At 31.0% G+C, this 17636-nt stretch overlaps 2 protein-coding genes across 7 annotated transcripts; both read left to right on the top strand.

Moving 5' to 3' along the window:
* The first annotated feature begins 1886 nt into the window (after positions 1-1886).
* LOC127262563 (AT-hook motif nuclear-localized protein 1-like) lies at positions 1887-6632 on the top strand. 3 transcript variants are annotated; one of them, XM_051291300.1, is made up of 8 exons: positions 1887-2522; positions 2655-2710; positions 3065-3196; positions 3312-3473; positions 4827-4939; positions 5074-5114; positions 5474-5605; positions 5756-5867. In XM_051291300.1, the coding sequence occupies exons 1-7, from the start codon at positions 2438-2440 to the stop codon at positions 5602-5604; spliced, it is 720 nt and encodes a 239-aa protein (XP_051147257.1). In that variant the 5' UTR covers positions 1887-2437; the 3' UTR covers position 5605; positions 5756-5867. The 3 variants fall into 3 exon arrangements, with proteins under 3 accessions (XP_051147257.1, XP_051147275.1, XP_051147266.1); XM_051291309.1 differs by lacking the exons at positions 1887-2522; positions 2655-2710; positions 3065-3196 and adding exons at positions 4641-4682; positions 6467-6632 and having other exon boundaries at positions 3389-3473; positions 5756-5917; XM_051291318.1 differs by lacking the exons at positions 1887-2522; positions 2655-2710; positions 3065-3196 and adding an exon at positions 6467-6632 and having other exon boundaries at positions 3368-3473; positions 5756-5917.
* A 4930-nt stretch (positions 6633-11562) lies between these two features.
* Positions 11563-16365, top strand: LOC127262579 (AT-hook motif nuclear-localized protein 1-like). 4 transcript variants are annotated; one of them, XM_051291347.1, is made up of 9 exons: positions 11563-11647; positions 12090-12256; positions 12389-12444; positions 12795-12926; positions 13045-13206; positions 14548-14660; positions 14795-14835; positions 15195-15326; positions 15476-15586. In XM_051291347.1, the coding sequence occupies exons 2-8, from the start codon at positions 12172-12174 to the stop codon at positions 15323-15325; spliced, it is 720 nt and encodes a 239-aa protein (XP_051147304.1). In that variant the 5' UTR covers positions 11563-11647; positions 12090-12171; the 3' UTR covers position 15326; positions 15476-15586. The 4 variants fall into 4 exon arrangements, with proteins under 4 accessions (XP_051147304.1, XP_051147286.1, XP_051147295.1 ...); XM_051291329.1 differs by having other exon boundaries at positions 11582-11647; positions 12106-12256; XM_051291338.1 differs by having other exon boundaries at positions 11593-12256.
* Positions 16366-17636: the final 1271 nt, after the last annotated feature.

Consider the following 17636-nt stretch of genomic DNA (forward strand, 5'->3'; position numbering starts at 1 on the left):
TAATTACATAATAGTATTCTGTAAACCATTGCATATAATATACTCCTTCCATCCCACATTGGATGCTTTGGTTACCGTAGACACTAGACTTTAGGATAAGTATAATTAGTAGATATTTAATAATGTATTAGTAAAAATAAATAAATAAGTGATAAATTAAGATTAAGATAATTAATTAATTTAATAAAAATTAAAAGAAGACACAAACCAGCAACATGAAAATGGTAGGTAGGTGGGAGGGAAGGAGTATTTTTTTAAGGGGATATTAGCTATAATATCTACAAAATTTTGTATGCTATTTTTTAAATTTAAACACATAAGTAGCTCATAACGATTTAAAAAAAAATAAAATTTTTATTGAATAATTAATTTGTCTTAAAAAATTATAATCATATAAAAATGGTGTTGTTTTATTTTTTATTTCAATTATTTTTTCCTTTTAAATATACAAATTTAAATAATATAATTACGAAATTAGGGTTAAGGTTTTGTTGGGTGCCGCCGCCGTGCCGTACGGTTCCGCCGCTTGCTTTTTAATGATATTATAAGACTTTAAATAATTAATTTAAAACGTGTTTTAATTTTTTTAATTTTAAATTAATTTAATAAAATTTTTACTCAAATAGTGTATTTGGGGATTGAACTTACAACCCCAAAATCAAAACAAATAAAAAATTTTACCTTTAAACCATATCTTAATTTTTGTCATTATATCTTTAGTTATTATATATATATATATGTATAAAAATATAGAAATTTAAATATTAATTTTAATAAACCAAGCTGGACCCGGCACAGCTCGACTTTCATGGGACTGGGATCGGCGAGGTTCATTTGCGTGCCAGGTTGCACAATTACCCGAAGATATTGGGCTTATTTTTTTAGGCCCTAGCATGACTTTTTTGTGCGAGATTCGAGTCGGATTTTCGGGCCGTGGCTATTTTTACCGGCTCTACTAAAAACCCATCATGTTATACATATATATATATATTAGTTAGATTAAATTCGGTTTTAGTAATTAGGTTATTTTTCAGTCATTCGATAGCATTAACTCATTCCGCATTTTCTTATTGAACATAGCATATTGGCATATTCTTTGAGATCGACCTGATACTCACCAATCAAAGAGATATTTTTAATTTTGATAAGGTTTTCAGAGTTACTATACGAACATGCATGATATTTATTTTCATTTCTCTACATATATCATTTTTTTATATTCTACCTCAAATATACTTTGAAAATCTCCTAAAAGATTTCGTTCAAAGGCTTAATGTCTAAAATCAGTTATTTGCATAATTTCGTTACTATTCTTTGGATGCTAGATTTGGTATCAATTGTGTAAGAATCTCGTATTTCATGACAAACTAAACACGTTGATCTGTATTTTCCTCGTAATATTGGAACAAAAGCATTATTTTCTTCTAAATTCTAGTCATTCACGAAGGCTATATATTGTGATACATATGAGTAACATGTACTACTAACTTTATGTGTAGTTGTAGATTTTAATCATGAAATGCAATTATTTAGAATTTCTTTGTTGACAATTTTGTTTTATTTACGCAGGAATTTAATTTTATTTTTGACGATGAAGACCCTAAACTTCCAATAAAATTGTATGACCAAAAACTAGGTGGAGGATTGTTAATTTCTACATGTGATATTTGAGGCCGAAATTGATCCAAAGGCCAAGTAAGAACCAAGCCAATTTTCTAAGGCCCACGGACCCACTTCCGAGATTAATCCACATCCGTCCGATGGAGGGTTTTTTGTAACCTATTGATTCCGACCTAATATATATATGTGCTATATGCGCAGCCATTACTCATTCATATCTTCTCTATCATCTTTCATTCTCTCTCAAGGGTTATTCTCTCATTTTTTTTTTCCTCTCTAATCCTCTCTCTAAGGTAAGTCCTCTCAGTTCCTAGCTGTGTATTTTGTGAAGTTTGAGAACCGGTGATCTTGTTTCCGGTGACGCGGAGATTGATTATATCTCCTTCGTCCCTTTGTTTGCTTGATTTTGTGAGTGGTGTGTTCTTGTCAACTGTAAGTCAAATAAATCTAGGGTTTGTCATCAAAAGTAGATCGATAGTTGCGAGAGGATAGGAGCTAGTGAGTTGTTTGATCGCATCTTTGGGTGTCGGCTCTTGTAATATATTGTTTGAATCGTTTTTAAGTGGATGTACTAGGGGCAAAGCCACTATACAATTTGTTAACTCTAAGTGATTTTGATTTTTCATAAAAACTTACTTTATACTATCTTTCATTACATTTTTTTATTTGATTTCTTGTGGTTTTCATTGTTAAAATCTATTTTTAGTTCATATTGTAATTACAATAACTTTTCAGTCTTGGAAGGTTTTAGTTTGCAGATTAAACTATGACCACCATAAAGAAATAAAATCTTATCTCCATAAAGGATTCCGAGGCAATGACGCCGGCTGCATACTCCAACCCAACAACTGTGGTTGGGTGGACCTGCCAACATGCTAGGAAACTTAGGCTCAACCCCTTAGGTAACATTATTGAATGTAAAACATAAGATCTAATCTTCCAAAGATTTTTATTATGTCTTTGCATTTGAAATTGTGATCTAAGTATATGAATTTGATTGAACCTTAAACACTTTTGACACATTATGCTTGCAGGTTCAACCAATTTCAAAAGATTCAAACAACATATTCTCAATTTCAACGGTGGAGAGGTTAAATATTTCAACATACTGATAATTTCTCTTATGCAAATTCTTGACAATTGCATGAGTATTAAATGCTTTAATCAGTTTTGTATGATTTACTTGAATCATAAAAATTGACAATTGCATGAGTATTACAATAACTTTTCAGTCTTAGAAGGTTTAGATCATTGAACATGTCATTGATCGCTATACTCGTAATATAGTATGTTTATAAAAATGAACTACATTGAATATTATACGTGTACATCTAATAATATTATGTCTTTCCATATCCATTCAATTATACTTTTTTTTTTACCTTAATGATAGCTCCTATCACTTCCACTTGTAATGTGCTGAACTTATTGACATATTTTTCAGAATATTCTAAGAAAAATTAGGGATGCTACGACAACAGAACCTGGGGTTGTTTCTATGAAAGAAACCAGTTGGACCTTATCATGGGCCACAATATGCCTTTCTGTGCAATATTGCGAACCCACAATATACAAGGTTTCTTAATTTAATTCTCCATTCTTGTTTGATTCGAGGTTACCTTTTGGTTTGTCTACATGTGTTTTTATTTATCTATTGCCTTGTTTTTATTTATTTATTTATTTTTGTGTAGGGTCTATTTGAAATTGTTTCAATAGTCGGTACATTTGTTCCGTTTAAAGATGGAACTGTAAGTGACAAAAAGGGAAGGATGAATACAACATTACTTTGTCCAGATGGAAATCTATTCAGTGGTAGAGTAGAAGATCCTGTGATTACTGTAACTCCTGGACAGGTTAGTTCGTTTCTTGAAAGCTCTTGGATTGGAATCATTTAACTTGTGATAAAATTAATTGTGGGTTTAGTTGAAAGATTTTAGTTGATTTTTACTATTCACTAATTTTTTTTTTCAAAAAAATAAGTTAAATCAAACACTTTTTTGTTATTATTGATATTATACTTAAAATCAATTTTACATTAAAACTTCACATCAAATGATTATTTTTCATAAGTTTCTTTCTATCTAAATTTTTGTTCTCCTAGCTTTGTGTTTGGTTTGCTGATTTGTTTATCCATTATGATTATTGTAAATTTATAGGTGTACCAGATGAACATTGAACGCCTCACAATTCTATATTGTCTCTATACAAATCTACACCGATCATTTATCAAATGTTAGAGTGCGTGTATATATTCTACTCTCTCTGTACAAATTTTAATCGATCGTTTATCAAATGTGAGAGTGTGTGCCTATATATATAACACAAACATTCTCTATCAAAAAAATTTGATATCTCATGATATCATACATCCAAAGAAGATGAGAAAAACAAGCATTACCTCTAACCAACATTTACTTCTATAATGTTCACTCCCACTAGTTGAAGTAGGTTTTGTATTTTTACAGTAGTTTTTTGCTGTGTCATTGTCCTTCTTTTTACAAAGCTTCTTTTATCTGTTTTTTTTTTTTTTCAATACCCACCCTATTTGTCTTAGACATTCTCTTAAACATAGGAAAGAGCTCCAAATACTCAATTAAACACTTGCAAGATGGTTGTAGCACAAGAAAAAAAAAAAAAAAAAAACTTAGAAGGATTTCAGGATGACACTGACAAAAAAGAAAAAAACACTTCCAATTCTAACATATTATTAGACTAGTTTTGATATTCTTATAATTAGATAGTACTTATAATTATTTTATTGATATTATAACGTCTTATATAATTGTTTTTCCATTGAACAAACCCAAAAAAAAAACTCAACTCAAAGCCCATCAACCAACACACCTAAACACATCCTAAGAACTTATTATTATTGTAACATATGTATATAGTTTTGTGGGCCGATAGATTTTATTTTTCAAAAAATAAATAAAAAATTACTCAACCCTCTGAATTATATATATATTTATATTAGAATCACATTATCTTAAAATCATCGAAACCCTAACTGTAAAGTGCAGGCGTCTTCTTCCTTTCTTACTCTTCTAGCTTCTTAATCGGAGGTAAGAAAAGTGCAAATCTGTGCTCCATTTTTGTAGAGTTATTCTATCTAACTTCGCGATCTTATGAGCTTTCTACTCGTTGGCAGATTTGATTGTCCATTTGGGTATTGCAATTTTTTTATTTTTTATTTTTATTTTACACAGATTAGTTTCGAAGTCGAAGGTTTAATTTTCTTGTTGAACGATGGCGCGCACAAAGACAACTCACAGAGAGAGGACTGTGGCGCCAGCCAGGAACCTCAGGCCCACACCCTCAGGTTAGATTATTGAATGTAAAGCTTAAGATCTAATCTTCCAAATATTTTTATTGTGGCTTTGCATTTTTGAAATTGTTATCTAAGTATATGAATTTGATCTAACCTTAAACACTCTTGACAAATTTTGCTTGCAGGATCTATCGAAGTGCATATCCTCACCGTCAACAAAGGGGAGGTAAATATTTCAACATACTGATAATTTCTCTTATGCAAAATCTTGACAATTGCATGTGTATTAAGTGTTTTAATCTGTTTTGTACTACTTACTTGCATCATAAGCATTTATACGTGTGTCATATAATGATGTGCCATGCGTCGTCAAGATGAAGATCATTGCACTTATCATTAATCGCTATGCTTGTAATTAAGTATGTAGTTACATACATGAAGTACATTGATTATTTATGTTGATGATGATTAATCTCCGTTATACATTTGTATTTCCATAGCCGTTAAACTACACTTTCTTTACCTTGATGTGAGCTCCTATCTTTCCACTTCTAATGTACTAAACTTCTAGGCATATTTTTTCAGGATATATTCAGAAAAATAATGGAAGTTGCGACGATAGAACCAGGGGTTGTGTTCGTGAATGCAACCGGTGGGATCTTGTCGCTCGCCACAATCTGCCATTATGGGCAAGAATGGGAACACTCAATATATGAGGTTTCTTAATTTACTGACATCTATATTGTTTTTTCATTCTTGTTTGATTGGGGGTTAACCTTAAATTTGTTTACTTATATTTTTATCAGATTTTTTGTTATTTATTTATCTATTTAATTCCTTTAATTATAATTATTCATTTTTTTGTAGGGCCAGTTAGAACTTGTTTCAATGGTTGGTACATTTGCTCCATTTAAGGATGGGGTTCTAAGTGGCAAAAAGGGTAGGATGAATATCACATTACTTTGTCCGGATGGGGAGCTACTCAGTGGTAGAGCAGAAGGTCCAACTATTGCTGCAAGTGCTGTACAGGTTAGTTTTTTTCTTGAAAGATGGTCTTGTAAAATTTGTTATAAAATTATTTGTGTGTTTGGTTGAAATATTTTTGTTGTCTTATACTATTTATCAAATTTGTTCTTTCATAAAATGTTAAATCAAACACTTATTTTTTTATATTATAGTAAAATTTAATTTTAAATTTAAAAATATCATATCAATACTTATTATATCACATAATGTAATTATATCAATTCCTATTTTTTTTTTTTTTTCTATTCAAAACCCAAACCGAAAATTCAGACCCCAACGAAACTAAAATGGCAAAGTTTTGCAAAAACTATTGTGATTTTTTCTTTAGTGACTAAAGTTGCTATGTAAATAATATCTATACATCTAATACAATTAGAAGAGTGCTTATCCAATAGTGCGTCAAGGGAATATCTGATTTAAAAAAAAAAAAAAAACATCATTCATTCATCAAGTGTGCAATTGATTGTGGCGGGAGTTTGTTTATCACGGTATCTGATCACGGTGTGTCCCTTTCTTTTTTCTCATGTGAATGTTCTGTTCTTTCAATTGCAGATCAAACTTTCTTGCTCGTCCCAGGATGAGCTATGAGGGAGGGAAAATTTAGCACTTTGATAACTTGTTGTAAATTGAGAGTGTTGTAGTTGTGTTGCTGTAAACTTAATGTTCTCTTGATATTTATTTTGGAGGACGTTGTTGTTTATTGTATATGATGCTCATATTCTAGAATGTTAATTTTATACTTTTCTTTGCTTTATATTTTCTTGCTCTTTGTCTTAAATGTTTGTAAAAATATTGTATTTCATGTTTCAATCTAATACAACACATTTTTGCTGGTTGCTCTACATCAACTTGCATTATCTTTTGCTAATAATGATACACCACTTGTAAGTTGCATTGACATACCTGGGTATCTACCAATCATCCTCGACAAGGAATTTTATACGAAAAATTGATTTTTGCCGACAGACGGTGATGCTTGGTTGTTTGACTTTTAAATACGCACATATTTTATTTTAAAGTTATTAAAAGCTTGATTTAATGCTAGCATTTTATATTGTATTAAGTTGCTACATTGCCAAATTGTTGACATGGTGGGCTCCGTGTTGCCTAAGCGATATGATGTTTGCCTTTTTTTTTTTCTTTCTACTAGAGACAGATAGAGTGTTGATGATGATTGTGCGGATTGTATATAGATGTTTGATCAAACATGCGTTCTAATTCGTGTGCATTTTAGTGTTCTCATATTGGATTGCACATTGGGTATCTGGTTGCGCTGACGATGTGTAGTGAATGTGTTTCATCTATGTGATTTCTGTTGGCCTTTTACTTTTGTATAGATGAATTCGACTTGTAATGCTAAAACGATTAACTATTTCATTATATATATATATATATATGGAATGACCTGTATGACAGTGTATAGATTTTAATTTGAAAATAGCTTTTAATTAACAGAAATAATATCTGCTTCTCGTGAAGTTGGATGTGGCAATTTTCCCTTAGATCATAAATATGATATGGCATATCATCAGCTTCACAAAAAATATGTTATATAATTATAATAAACGATGTTGTAAACATGAGATAAACGGGTGCTGCTTTAATTATTTTAGATGTGCCGAGCCTTTCACTAAACTATTTAAAGTAAAGATAGAAAACAATGTTAAACTCATTGAACTCGAACTAATTATAAAGAAATCTAATTCAAAGTTAAAATTATTAGAAATGACACCAAATTTTTTAAACTTTTGTAAGCTGGTATATGAAAAATATCGTGTAAGATTACAATAAGTGTTGTTCAAATATTTTAAAAGAAATAATTTTTAAAATTTCTTGAACAAACTATAAAATTTTAAATAGTAATAATTATTTTTTAATTTAAAATTATTTATCAATAATAATAATAATAGCAATTAGATAGCACTTATAATAATTTTCTTGGTATTATAAGTCTTTTAATTAAATAATTATTTTTTTATTAAAACAACCCAGCAACCCATCTTAAAAAATCATTAACCAACACACCCAACTAAACTTATCATTATTGTTCCATATATATAATTAATAGTGATGGCCCTATATATTTCATTATAAAAAGCTAAATCAAAAATCTATTATTTTTCAACATCACTCAGCATTGAATTATATATATATATTTATTTATTAGATTCACATTCTCATCAAAATTATTGTAAACCCTAATGGTATAGCATGCGCTTCGTCCTTGCAAATTTCATATATGAAAAGTGCAAATTTGTGCTCCATTTTTGTGAAGATTTTGCTATCTAAGTTGGTGAGCTTCTGAACTTTGTATCTCTTTAGATGGGTTGTTTGGCCATTTTGGAATTGTAATTTTTTTTTCACTGATTTTAGAAAGATTATAACTTTTAATTTGAAGGTTTAATTTTGCGAGTTGAATGATGCAAGCATAACGATAGCTTCCGTAAAGATGACTATGGCGCCGGCCGGCCAGGAAACTCAGGCTCAAACCCTTAGGTAATATTATTGAATGTAAATTTTAAGATCTAATCTTCCAGAGTATTTTGTTATGTCTTTCTATTTTTTAAATTGTGATTTAAGTATACGAATTTGATCTAACCTTAACCTGTCTTGACAAATTGGGTTCGGGTTCTACCAATTTCGAAAGATTCAAACTACATATTCTCACTTCAACAAAGGTGTGTCGAACATGCTGATAATTTCACTTACGCAAACTTTTCACATTGCACATGCTTTTAAGTGTTTTAACTACATCGTAAACATTTAAATGTTTAGCATATAATGTTATGTTACGCCACTAGTGGTAAAGGTGTAAATCATTGCATTTGCCATTAATCGCTATGGTTGTAATTTAGTGCGCAGCTACATAAATGAACTGCATTAATTATTTGATTTGACAATAATTCTCCATACTATATTTTTCTTTCCATAGCCGTTACCACTTGTAATGTAGTGAACTTGTCATATTTTTTCAGGATATATTAACAAAAATAATGCATATTACTACAACTATAACAACTAGTGGTAACGGCTATGGAAAAACAAATATACGAGGTTTCTTAATTTACTTATTGATTTTTCATTTTTGTTTCATAGGACTATAGGAGGTTACCTTTTGGTTTGTTTACTTGTGTTTTATCGGATTTTTTTTATTTTTTTATTTTGTGTCTGTATTTCTATAATTTTTTCTTCCATCTGTTATCTTGTTCCATTTTTCTTTACTGACATTGTATTTAACTACTTGCCATTGATGTTACTCGTTGTTACTACTATAATCATTGAATTAGGTCTTTTGTGGTGTGCCAAGTCAATGGGCACTGGGGAGCACAGATATATGCTGACAATCAGCGCATCCGGCTAGGAACCTTTAAATCTGAAAATAGAAGCCGCCATGGCATATGATAGCGCTGCCATCCGACTCTGCATGGAACTTCCCGTAGACGGACACTACTCTCAACGACCCAAACTTTTAGAGCCAGTTCAGCACCCAAGTTCTGCTTGGCATGATCAGAGATGGGTCTTACGCTGCAAGGTTTTCTGATTTCTTACAGACTCAAGATGGCAATCGACACCCTACTTCACCGAGCTCCACATCATTATCTGGGATCCGCAAGAAGCAGCTTTTCCAAAATGGACTGACACAAAGTGAAATAGAAGCTCAACTGAGTTGTCTTTGCCAAACGATATGCAGAGAAGTACTTCTCGGGTGTTTCCAATTGCACATAGAAAAAATATGAGAGGTAGTGCTAATTTGGGGCTTCTTCGACTGTTCCTTGAGGTCCTGGAAGTTCCGGTACTTCGTCCTGATGGAAGTCAATTCAATGGTATAGTAGAAGGACCATCATCACTCCATCTCCTGTACAAGAAAGCATTAAAATGCCCAAGTTTAGCAAAAGATGTTGTGAATTTCAATTTTTTTTTTTTTTTTTGACTAAAGTTGCTATGTAAATAATAGCTATGCATCTAATAATCTCTAATGATTGGGTAAAGTAGAAGCAATGCATACATTTAGATTAACCATTAGTGTGTCAAGGGATAATTTGATTGAAAACAATTTTCTTTCATCAAGTGTGCCATTGATTGTGGCCGGAGTTTGTTTATCACTCTTTATGATCGTGTTGTGTCTCCCGTGGTAAGACTTTGGGCTGCATCCTCCACCCGAGCGGCTATGGGTGGGTCGAGCTCCTAACCTGCTGCCAGGCTCAACTCCTCAAGTAATTAATATTATTTAATGGAAAGTATATGATCCAATATTTCAAAGATTTTTATTATATCTTTGCATTTTTTAATTTCGATTTAATTCTAAGAATATAATTGAAAGTCCACCTCAACTTTAGTGTTGCCACATCATTGCACATGCCCTCCCGTGCCCTTTTCCGATGCTGGTAGATTGAAATAACGACTATGGTCAAGTTATTATCTAAAATTATATACCGTAATACTAAGCTTTAACTAGCGGAAAAAGATTTACAATTTTCAGTAATTTTTAAGTTAATTGTTGTGAAATTGACAACAAAAATACGATAAATCTATAATTTGAGAGTAATATAAAAAATTAAAGAGAAACAATCTATGTGGTTTAGGATAAATACCTTCATCCATGAAACTCAAACAAATAACAACACCGAACAGTCCAACAATCGATTGAGGTGGAAATAGCACAACAAAATAACAAACTCCAATTAGTTTCTTGCTATGACGTCTGTGGAGGCATAACTGATTTTCCAATATTGATTTATTGGCTAACTCCATCTCATGGCTACACATTCCTCCGACATACATCCAACTTCTTTCTTAAAATATTTTTTATTTGGGCAACTTTTGGACTTAATAAATGAGCTTAATTCCAAGCCAATCACAAACCGATCAACTTCAGGCCCAATTTTTCAGAGATCGAACTGACACTCACCAATCAAAGAGATATTTTTAATTTTGATAAGGTTTTCAGAGTTACTATACAAACATGCATGATATTTATTTTCATTTCTCTGCATATATCATTTTTTTATATTCTACCTCAAATATACTTTGAAAATCTCCTAAAAGATTTCGTTCAAAGGCTTAATGTCTAAAATCAGTTATTTGCATAATTTCGTTACTATTTTTTGGATGCTAGATTTGGTATCAATTGTGTAAGAATCTCGTATTTCATGACAAACTAAACATGTTGATCTGTATTTTCCTCGTAATATTGGAACAAAAGCATTATTTTCTTCTAAATTCTAGTCATTCACGAAGGCTATATATTGTGATACATTCACGAAGGCTATATATTGTGATACATATGAGTAACATGTACTACTAACTTTATGTGTAGTTGTAGATTTTAATCATGAAATGCAATTATTTAGAATTTCTTTGTTGACAATTTTGTTTTATTTACGCAGGAATTTAATTTTATTTTTGACGATGAAGACCCTAAACTTCCAATAAAATTGTATGACAAAAAACTAGGTGGAGGATTGTTAATTTCTACATGTGATATTTGAGGCCGAAATTGATCCAAAGGCCAAGTAAGAACCAAGCCAATTTTCTAAGGCCCACGGACCCACTTCCGAGATTAATCCACATCCGTCCGATGGAGGGTTTTTTGTAACCTATTGATTCCGACCTAATATATATATGTGCTATATGCGCAGCCATTACTCATTCATATCTTCTCTATCATCTATCTTTCATTCTCTCTCAAGGGTTATTCTCTCATTTTTCTTCCTCTCTAATCCTCTCTCTAAGGTAAGTCCTCTCAGTTCCTAGCTGTGTATTTTGTGAAGTTTGAGAACCGGTGATCTTGTTTCCGGTGACGCGGAGACTGATTATATCTCCTTCGTCCCTTTGTTTGATTGATTTTGTGAGTGGTGTGTTCTTGTCAACTGTAAGTCAAATAAATCTAGGGTTTGTCATCAAAAGTAGATCGATAGTTGCGAGAGGATAGGAGCTAGTGAGTTGTTTGGTCGCATCTTTGGGTGTCGGCTCTTGTCATCTATTGTTTGAATCGTTTTTAAGTGGATGTACTAGGGGCAAAGCCACTATAAAATTTGTTAACTTTAAGTGATTTTGATTTTTCATAAAAACTTACTTTATACTATCTTTCATTACATTTTTTTATTTGATTTCTTGAGGTTTTCATTGTTAAAATCTATTTTCAGGTCATATTGTAATTACAATAACTTTTCAGTCTTGGAAGGTTTTAGTTTGCAGATTGAACTATGGCAAGCATAAAGAAATAAAATCTTATCTCTAGAAAGGATTCCGAGGCAATGACGCCGGCTGCATACTCCAACCCAACAACTGTGGTTGGGTGGACCTGCCAACATGCTAGGAAACTTAGGCTCAACCCCTTAGGTAACATTATTGAATGTAAAACATAAGATTTAATCTTCCAAAGATTTTTATTATGTCTTTGCATTTGAAATTGTGATCTAAGTATATGAATTTGATTGAACCTTAAACACTCTTGACACATTATGCTTGCAGGTTCAACCAATTTCAAAAGATTCAAACAACATATTCTCAATTTCAACGGTGGAGAGGTTAAATATTTCAACATACTGATAATTTCTCTTATGCAAATTCTTGACAATTGCATGAGTATTAAATGCTTTAATCAGTTTTGTATGATTTACTTGAATCATAAAAATTTATACGTTTACCATCTAATAATATGTCAGGCATCATCAAGGTTTAGATCATTGAACATGTCATTGATCGCTATACTCGTAATATAGTATGTTTATAAAAATGAACTACATTGAATATTATAGGTGTACATCTAATAATATTATGTCTTTCCATATCCATTCAATTATACTTTTTTTTACCTTAATGATAGCTCCTATCACTTCCACTTGCAATGTGCTGAACTTATTGACATATTTTTCAGAATATTCTAAGAAAAATTAGGGATGCTACGACAACAGAACCTGGGATTGTTTATGTGAAAGAAACCAGTTGGACCTTATCATGGGCCACAATATGCCTTCTTGTGCAATATTGCAAACCCACAATGTACAAGGTTTCTTAATTTAATTTTCCATTCTTGTTTGATTCGAGGTTACCTTTTGGTTTGTCTACATGTGTTTTATTTATCAATTGCCTTGTCTATATTTATTTATTTATTTATTTTTGTGTAGGGTCTATTTGAAATTGTTTCAATAGTCGGTACATTTGTTCCGTTTAAAGATGGAACTGTAAGTGACAAAAAGGGAAGGATGAATACAACATTACTTTGTCCTGATGGAAATCTATTCAGTGGTAGAGTAGAAGATCCTGTGAATACGGCAACTTCTGGACAGGTTAGTTCGTTTTTTGAAAGCTCTTGGATTGGAATCACTTAACTTGTGATAAAATTAATTGTGTTTAGTTGAAAGATTTTAGTTGATTTTTACTGTTCACTAAATTGTTTTTCCAAAAAATAAGTCAAATCAAACACTTTTTTGTTATTATTTTTGATATTATACTTAAAATCAATTTTACATTAAAACTTCACATCAAATGATTATTTTTCATAAGTTTCTTTCTATCTAAATTTTTGTTCTCCTACCGTTGTGTTTGTTTGGTTGATTTGTTTATCCATTATGATTATTGTAAATTTATAGGTGTACCAGATGAAAATTGAATGCCTCACAATTCTATACTGTCTCTATACAAATCTACACCTATCATTTATCAAATGTTAGAGTGCGTGTATATATTCTACTCTCTCTGTACAAATTTTAATCGATCGTTTATCAAATGTGAGCGTGTGTGCCTATATATATAACACAAACATTCTCCATCAAAAAAATTTGATATCTCATGATATCATACATCCAAAGAAGATGAAAAAAACAAGCATTACCTCTAACCAACATTTACTTCTATAATGTTCACTCCCACTAGTTGAAGCAGGTTTTGTATTTCTACAGTAGTTTTTTCCTGTGTCATTGTCCCTCTTTTTACAAAGCTTCTTTTATCTGTTTTTTTTTTTTTTCAATACCCACCCTACTTGTCTTAGACATTCTCTCAAAGATAGGAAAGAGCTCCAAATACTCAATTAAACACTTGCAGGATGGTTGTAGCACAAAAAAAAAAAAAAAAAACTTAAGATGGGTTTCAGGATGACACTGACAAAAAAAAACACTTCCAAGTTAACATATTATTAGACTAGTTTTGATATTCTTATAATTGGATAGTACTTATACTTATTTTATTGATATTATAAGGTCTTATATAATTGTTTTTCCATTGAACAAACCCAAAAAAAAAACTCAACTCAAAGCCCATCAACCAACACACCTAAACACATCCTAAGAACTTATTATTATTGTAACATATGTATATAGTTTTGTGGGCCGATAGATTTTATTTTTCAAAAAATAAATAAAAAATTACTCAACCTCTGAATTATATATATATTAGAATCACATTGTCTTAAAATCATCGAAACCCTAACTGTAAAGTGCAGGCGTCTTCTTCCTTCCTTACTCTTCTAGCTTCTTAATCGGAGGTAAGGAAAGTGCAAATTTGTGCTCCATTTTTGTAGAGTTATTCTATCTAACTTTTCGATCTTACGAGCTTTCTACTCGTTGGCATATTTGATTGTCCATTTGGGTATTGCAATTTTTTTTTTTTTTTTTTTGTTTTTATTTACACAGATTAGTTTCGAAGTCGAAGGTTTAATTTTCTTGTTGAACGATGGCGCGCACAAAGACAACTCACAGAGAGAGGACTGTGGCGCCAGCCAGGAACCTCAGGCCCACACCCTCAGGTTAGATTATTGAATGTAAAGCTTAAGATCTAATCTTCCAAATATTTTTATTATGGCTTTGCATTTTTGAAATTGTTATCTAAGTATATGAATTTGATCTAACCTTAAACACTCTTGACAAATTTTGCTTGCAGGATCTATCGAAGAGCATATCCTCACCGTCAACAAAGGGGAGGTAAATATTTCAACATACTGATAATTTCTCTTATGCAAAATCTTGACAATTGCATGTGTATTAAGTGTTTTAATCTGTTTTGTACTACTTACTTGCATCATAAACATTTATGTGTGTGTCATATAATGATGTGCCACGCGTCGTCAAGGTGTAGATCATTGCACTTATCATTAATCACTATGCTTGTAATTAAGTATGTAGTTACATACATGAAGTACATTGATTATTTATGTTGACGATGATTAATCTCCGTCATACATTTGTATTTCCATAGCCATTAAACTACACTTTCTTTACCTTGATGTGAGCTCCTATCTTTCCACTTCTAATGTACTAAACTTCTAGGCATATTTTTTCAGGATATATTCAGAAAAATAATGGAAGTTGCGACGATAGAACCAGGGGTTGTGTTCGTGAATGCAACCGGTGGGATCTTGTCGCTCGCCACAATCTGCCATTATGGGCAAGAATGGGAACACTCAATATATGAGGTTTCTTAATTTACTGACATCTATTGTTTTTTCATTCTTGTTTGATTAGTGGTTAACCTTAAATTTGTTTACTTATATTTTTATCAGATTTTTTGTTATTTTATTTATCTATTTAATTCCTTTTATTATAATTATTCATTTTTTTGTAGGGTCAGTTAGAACTTGTTTCAATGGTTGGTACATTTGCTCCATTTAAGGATGGGGTTCTAAGTGGCAAAAAGGGTAGGATGAATATCACGTTACTTTGTCCTGATGGGGAGCTACTCAGTGGTAGAGTAGAAGGTCCAACTATTGCTGCAAGTGCTGTACAGGTTAGTTTTTTTCTTGAAAGATGGTCTTGTAAAATTTGTTATAAAATTATTTGTGTTTGGTTGAAATATTTTTGTTGTCTTATACTATTTATCAAATTTGTTATTTCATAAAATGTTACATCAAATACTTATTTTTTTTTATATTATTCTAAAATTTAATTTTAAATTTAAAATATATCAATTACTTATTATATCAGATAATGTAATTATATCAATTCATATTTTTTTTATCTATTCAAAACCCAAACCGAAAATTCAGACCCCAACGAAACTAAAATGGCAAAGTTCTGCAAAAAATGATGTGATTTTCTCTTTAGTGACTAAAGTTGATATGTAAATAATATCTATACATCTAATACAATTAGAAGAGTGCTTATCCAATAGTGCGCCAAGGGAATGTCTGATTTAAAAAAAATAAAAAATCATTCATTCGTTAAGTGTGCCATTGATTGTGACGGGAGTTTGTTTATCACGGTATGTGATCATGGTGTGTCCCTTTCTTTTTTCTCATGTGAATGTTCTGTTCTTTCAATTGCAGATCAAACTTTCTTGCTCGTCCCAGGATGAGCTATGAGGGAGGGAAAATTTAGCACTTTGATAACTTGTTGTAAATTGAGAGTGTTGTAGTTGTGTTGCTGTAAACTTAATGTTCTCTTGATATTTATTCTGGAGGACGTTGTTGTTTGTTGTATATGATGCTCATATTCTAGAATGTTAATTTTATACTTTTCTTTGCTTTATATTTTCTTGCTCTTTGTCTTAAATGTTTGTAAAAATATTGTATTTCATGTTTCAATCTAATACAACACATTTTTGCTGGTTGTTCTACATCAACTTGCATTATCTTTTGCTAATGAAACACCGCTAGTAAGTTGCATTGACATACCTGGGTATCTACCAATCATCCTCGACAAGGAATTTTATACAAAAAATTGATTTTTGCCGACAGACGGTGATTAAAGTTATTAAAAGCTTAATTTAATGCTAGCATTTTATATTGTATAATAAATATTAGTTAATTATAATTAGTAAGTTGCTACATTGCCAAATTGTTGACATGGTGGGCTCCGTGTTGCCTAAGAGATATGATGTTTTGCCTTTTTTCTTTCTACCGGAGAGAGATAGAGTGATGATGATGATTGTGCGGATTGTATATAGATGTTTGATCAAACATGCGTTCTAATTCGTGTGCATTTTAGCGTTCTCATATTGGATTGCACATTGGGTATCTGGTTGCGCTGACGATGTGTAGTGAATGTGTTTCATCTATGTGATTTCGGTTGGCCTTTTTCTTTTGTATAGATGAATTCGACGTGTAATGCTAAAAGGATTAACTATTTCATTATATATATATATATATATATATGGAATGATCTGTATGACAGTGTATAGATTTTAATTTGAAAATAGCCATTAATTAAAAGAAATAATATTTGCTTCTCATGAAGTTGGATGTGGCAATTTTCCCTTATTAGATCATAAATATGATATGGCATCATCATCAGATTCACAAAAAATATGTTATATAATTATAATAAACGATGTGGTAAACATGAGATAAACGGGTGCTGCTTTAAATATTTTACATGTGCCGAGCCTTTCACTAAAACTATTTAAAGTGAAGATAGAAAACAATGTTAAACTCATTGAGCTCGGACTAATTATAAAGAAATCTAATTCAAAGTTAAAATTATTAGGAATGACACCAAAATTTTTAAACAGTTTGTAAGCTGGTATGAAAAATATTGTATAAAGATTAAAGGAAGTGTTGTTTAAACATTTTAAAAAAAATAATTTTTAAAATTACTTGAACAAACTATAAAATTTTAAATAGTAATAATTATCTTCATTTAAAATTATTTACCAATAATAATAATAATAGCAATTAGATAGCACTTATAATAATTTTCTTGGTATTATAAATCTTTTAATTAAATAATTATTTTTTCATTAAAAAAACCCAGCAACCCATCTTAAAAAAACATTAACCAACGCACCC

This window comes from Andrographis paniculata, unplaced genomic scaffold, assembly GCF_009805555.1.
Source record: "Andrographis paniculata isolate CXL003 unplaced genomic scaffold, ASM980555v1 Contig15END, whole genome shotgun sequence".
In the NCBI taxonomy this organism is placed as follows: domain Eukaryota; kingdom Viridiplantae; phylum Streptophyta; class Magnoliopsida; order Lamiales; family Acanthaceae; genus Andrographis; species Andrographis paniculata.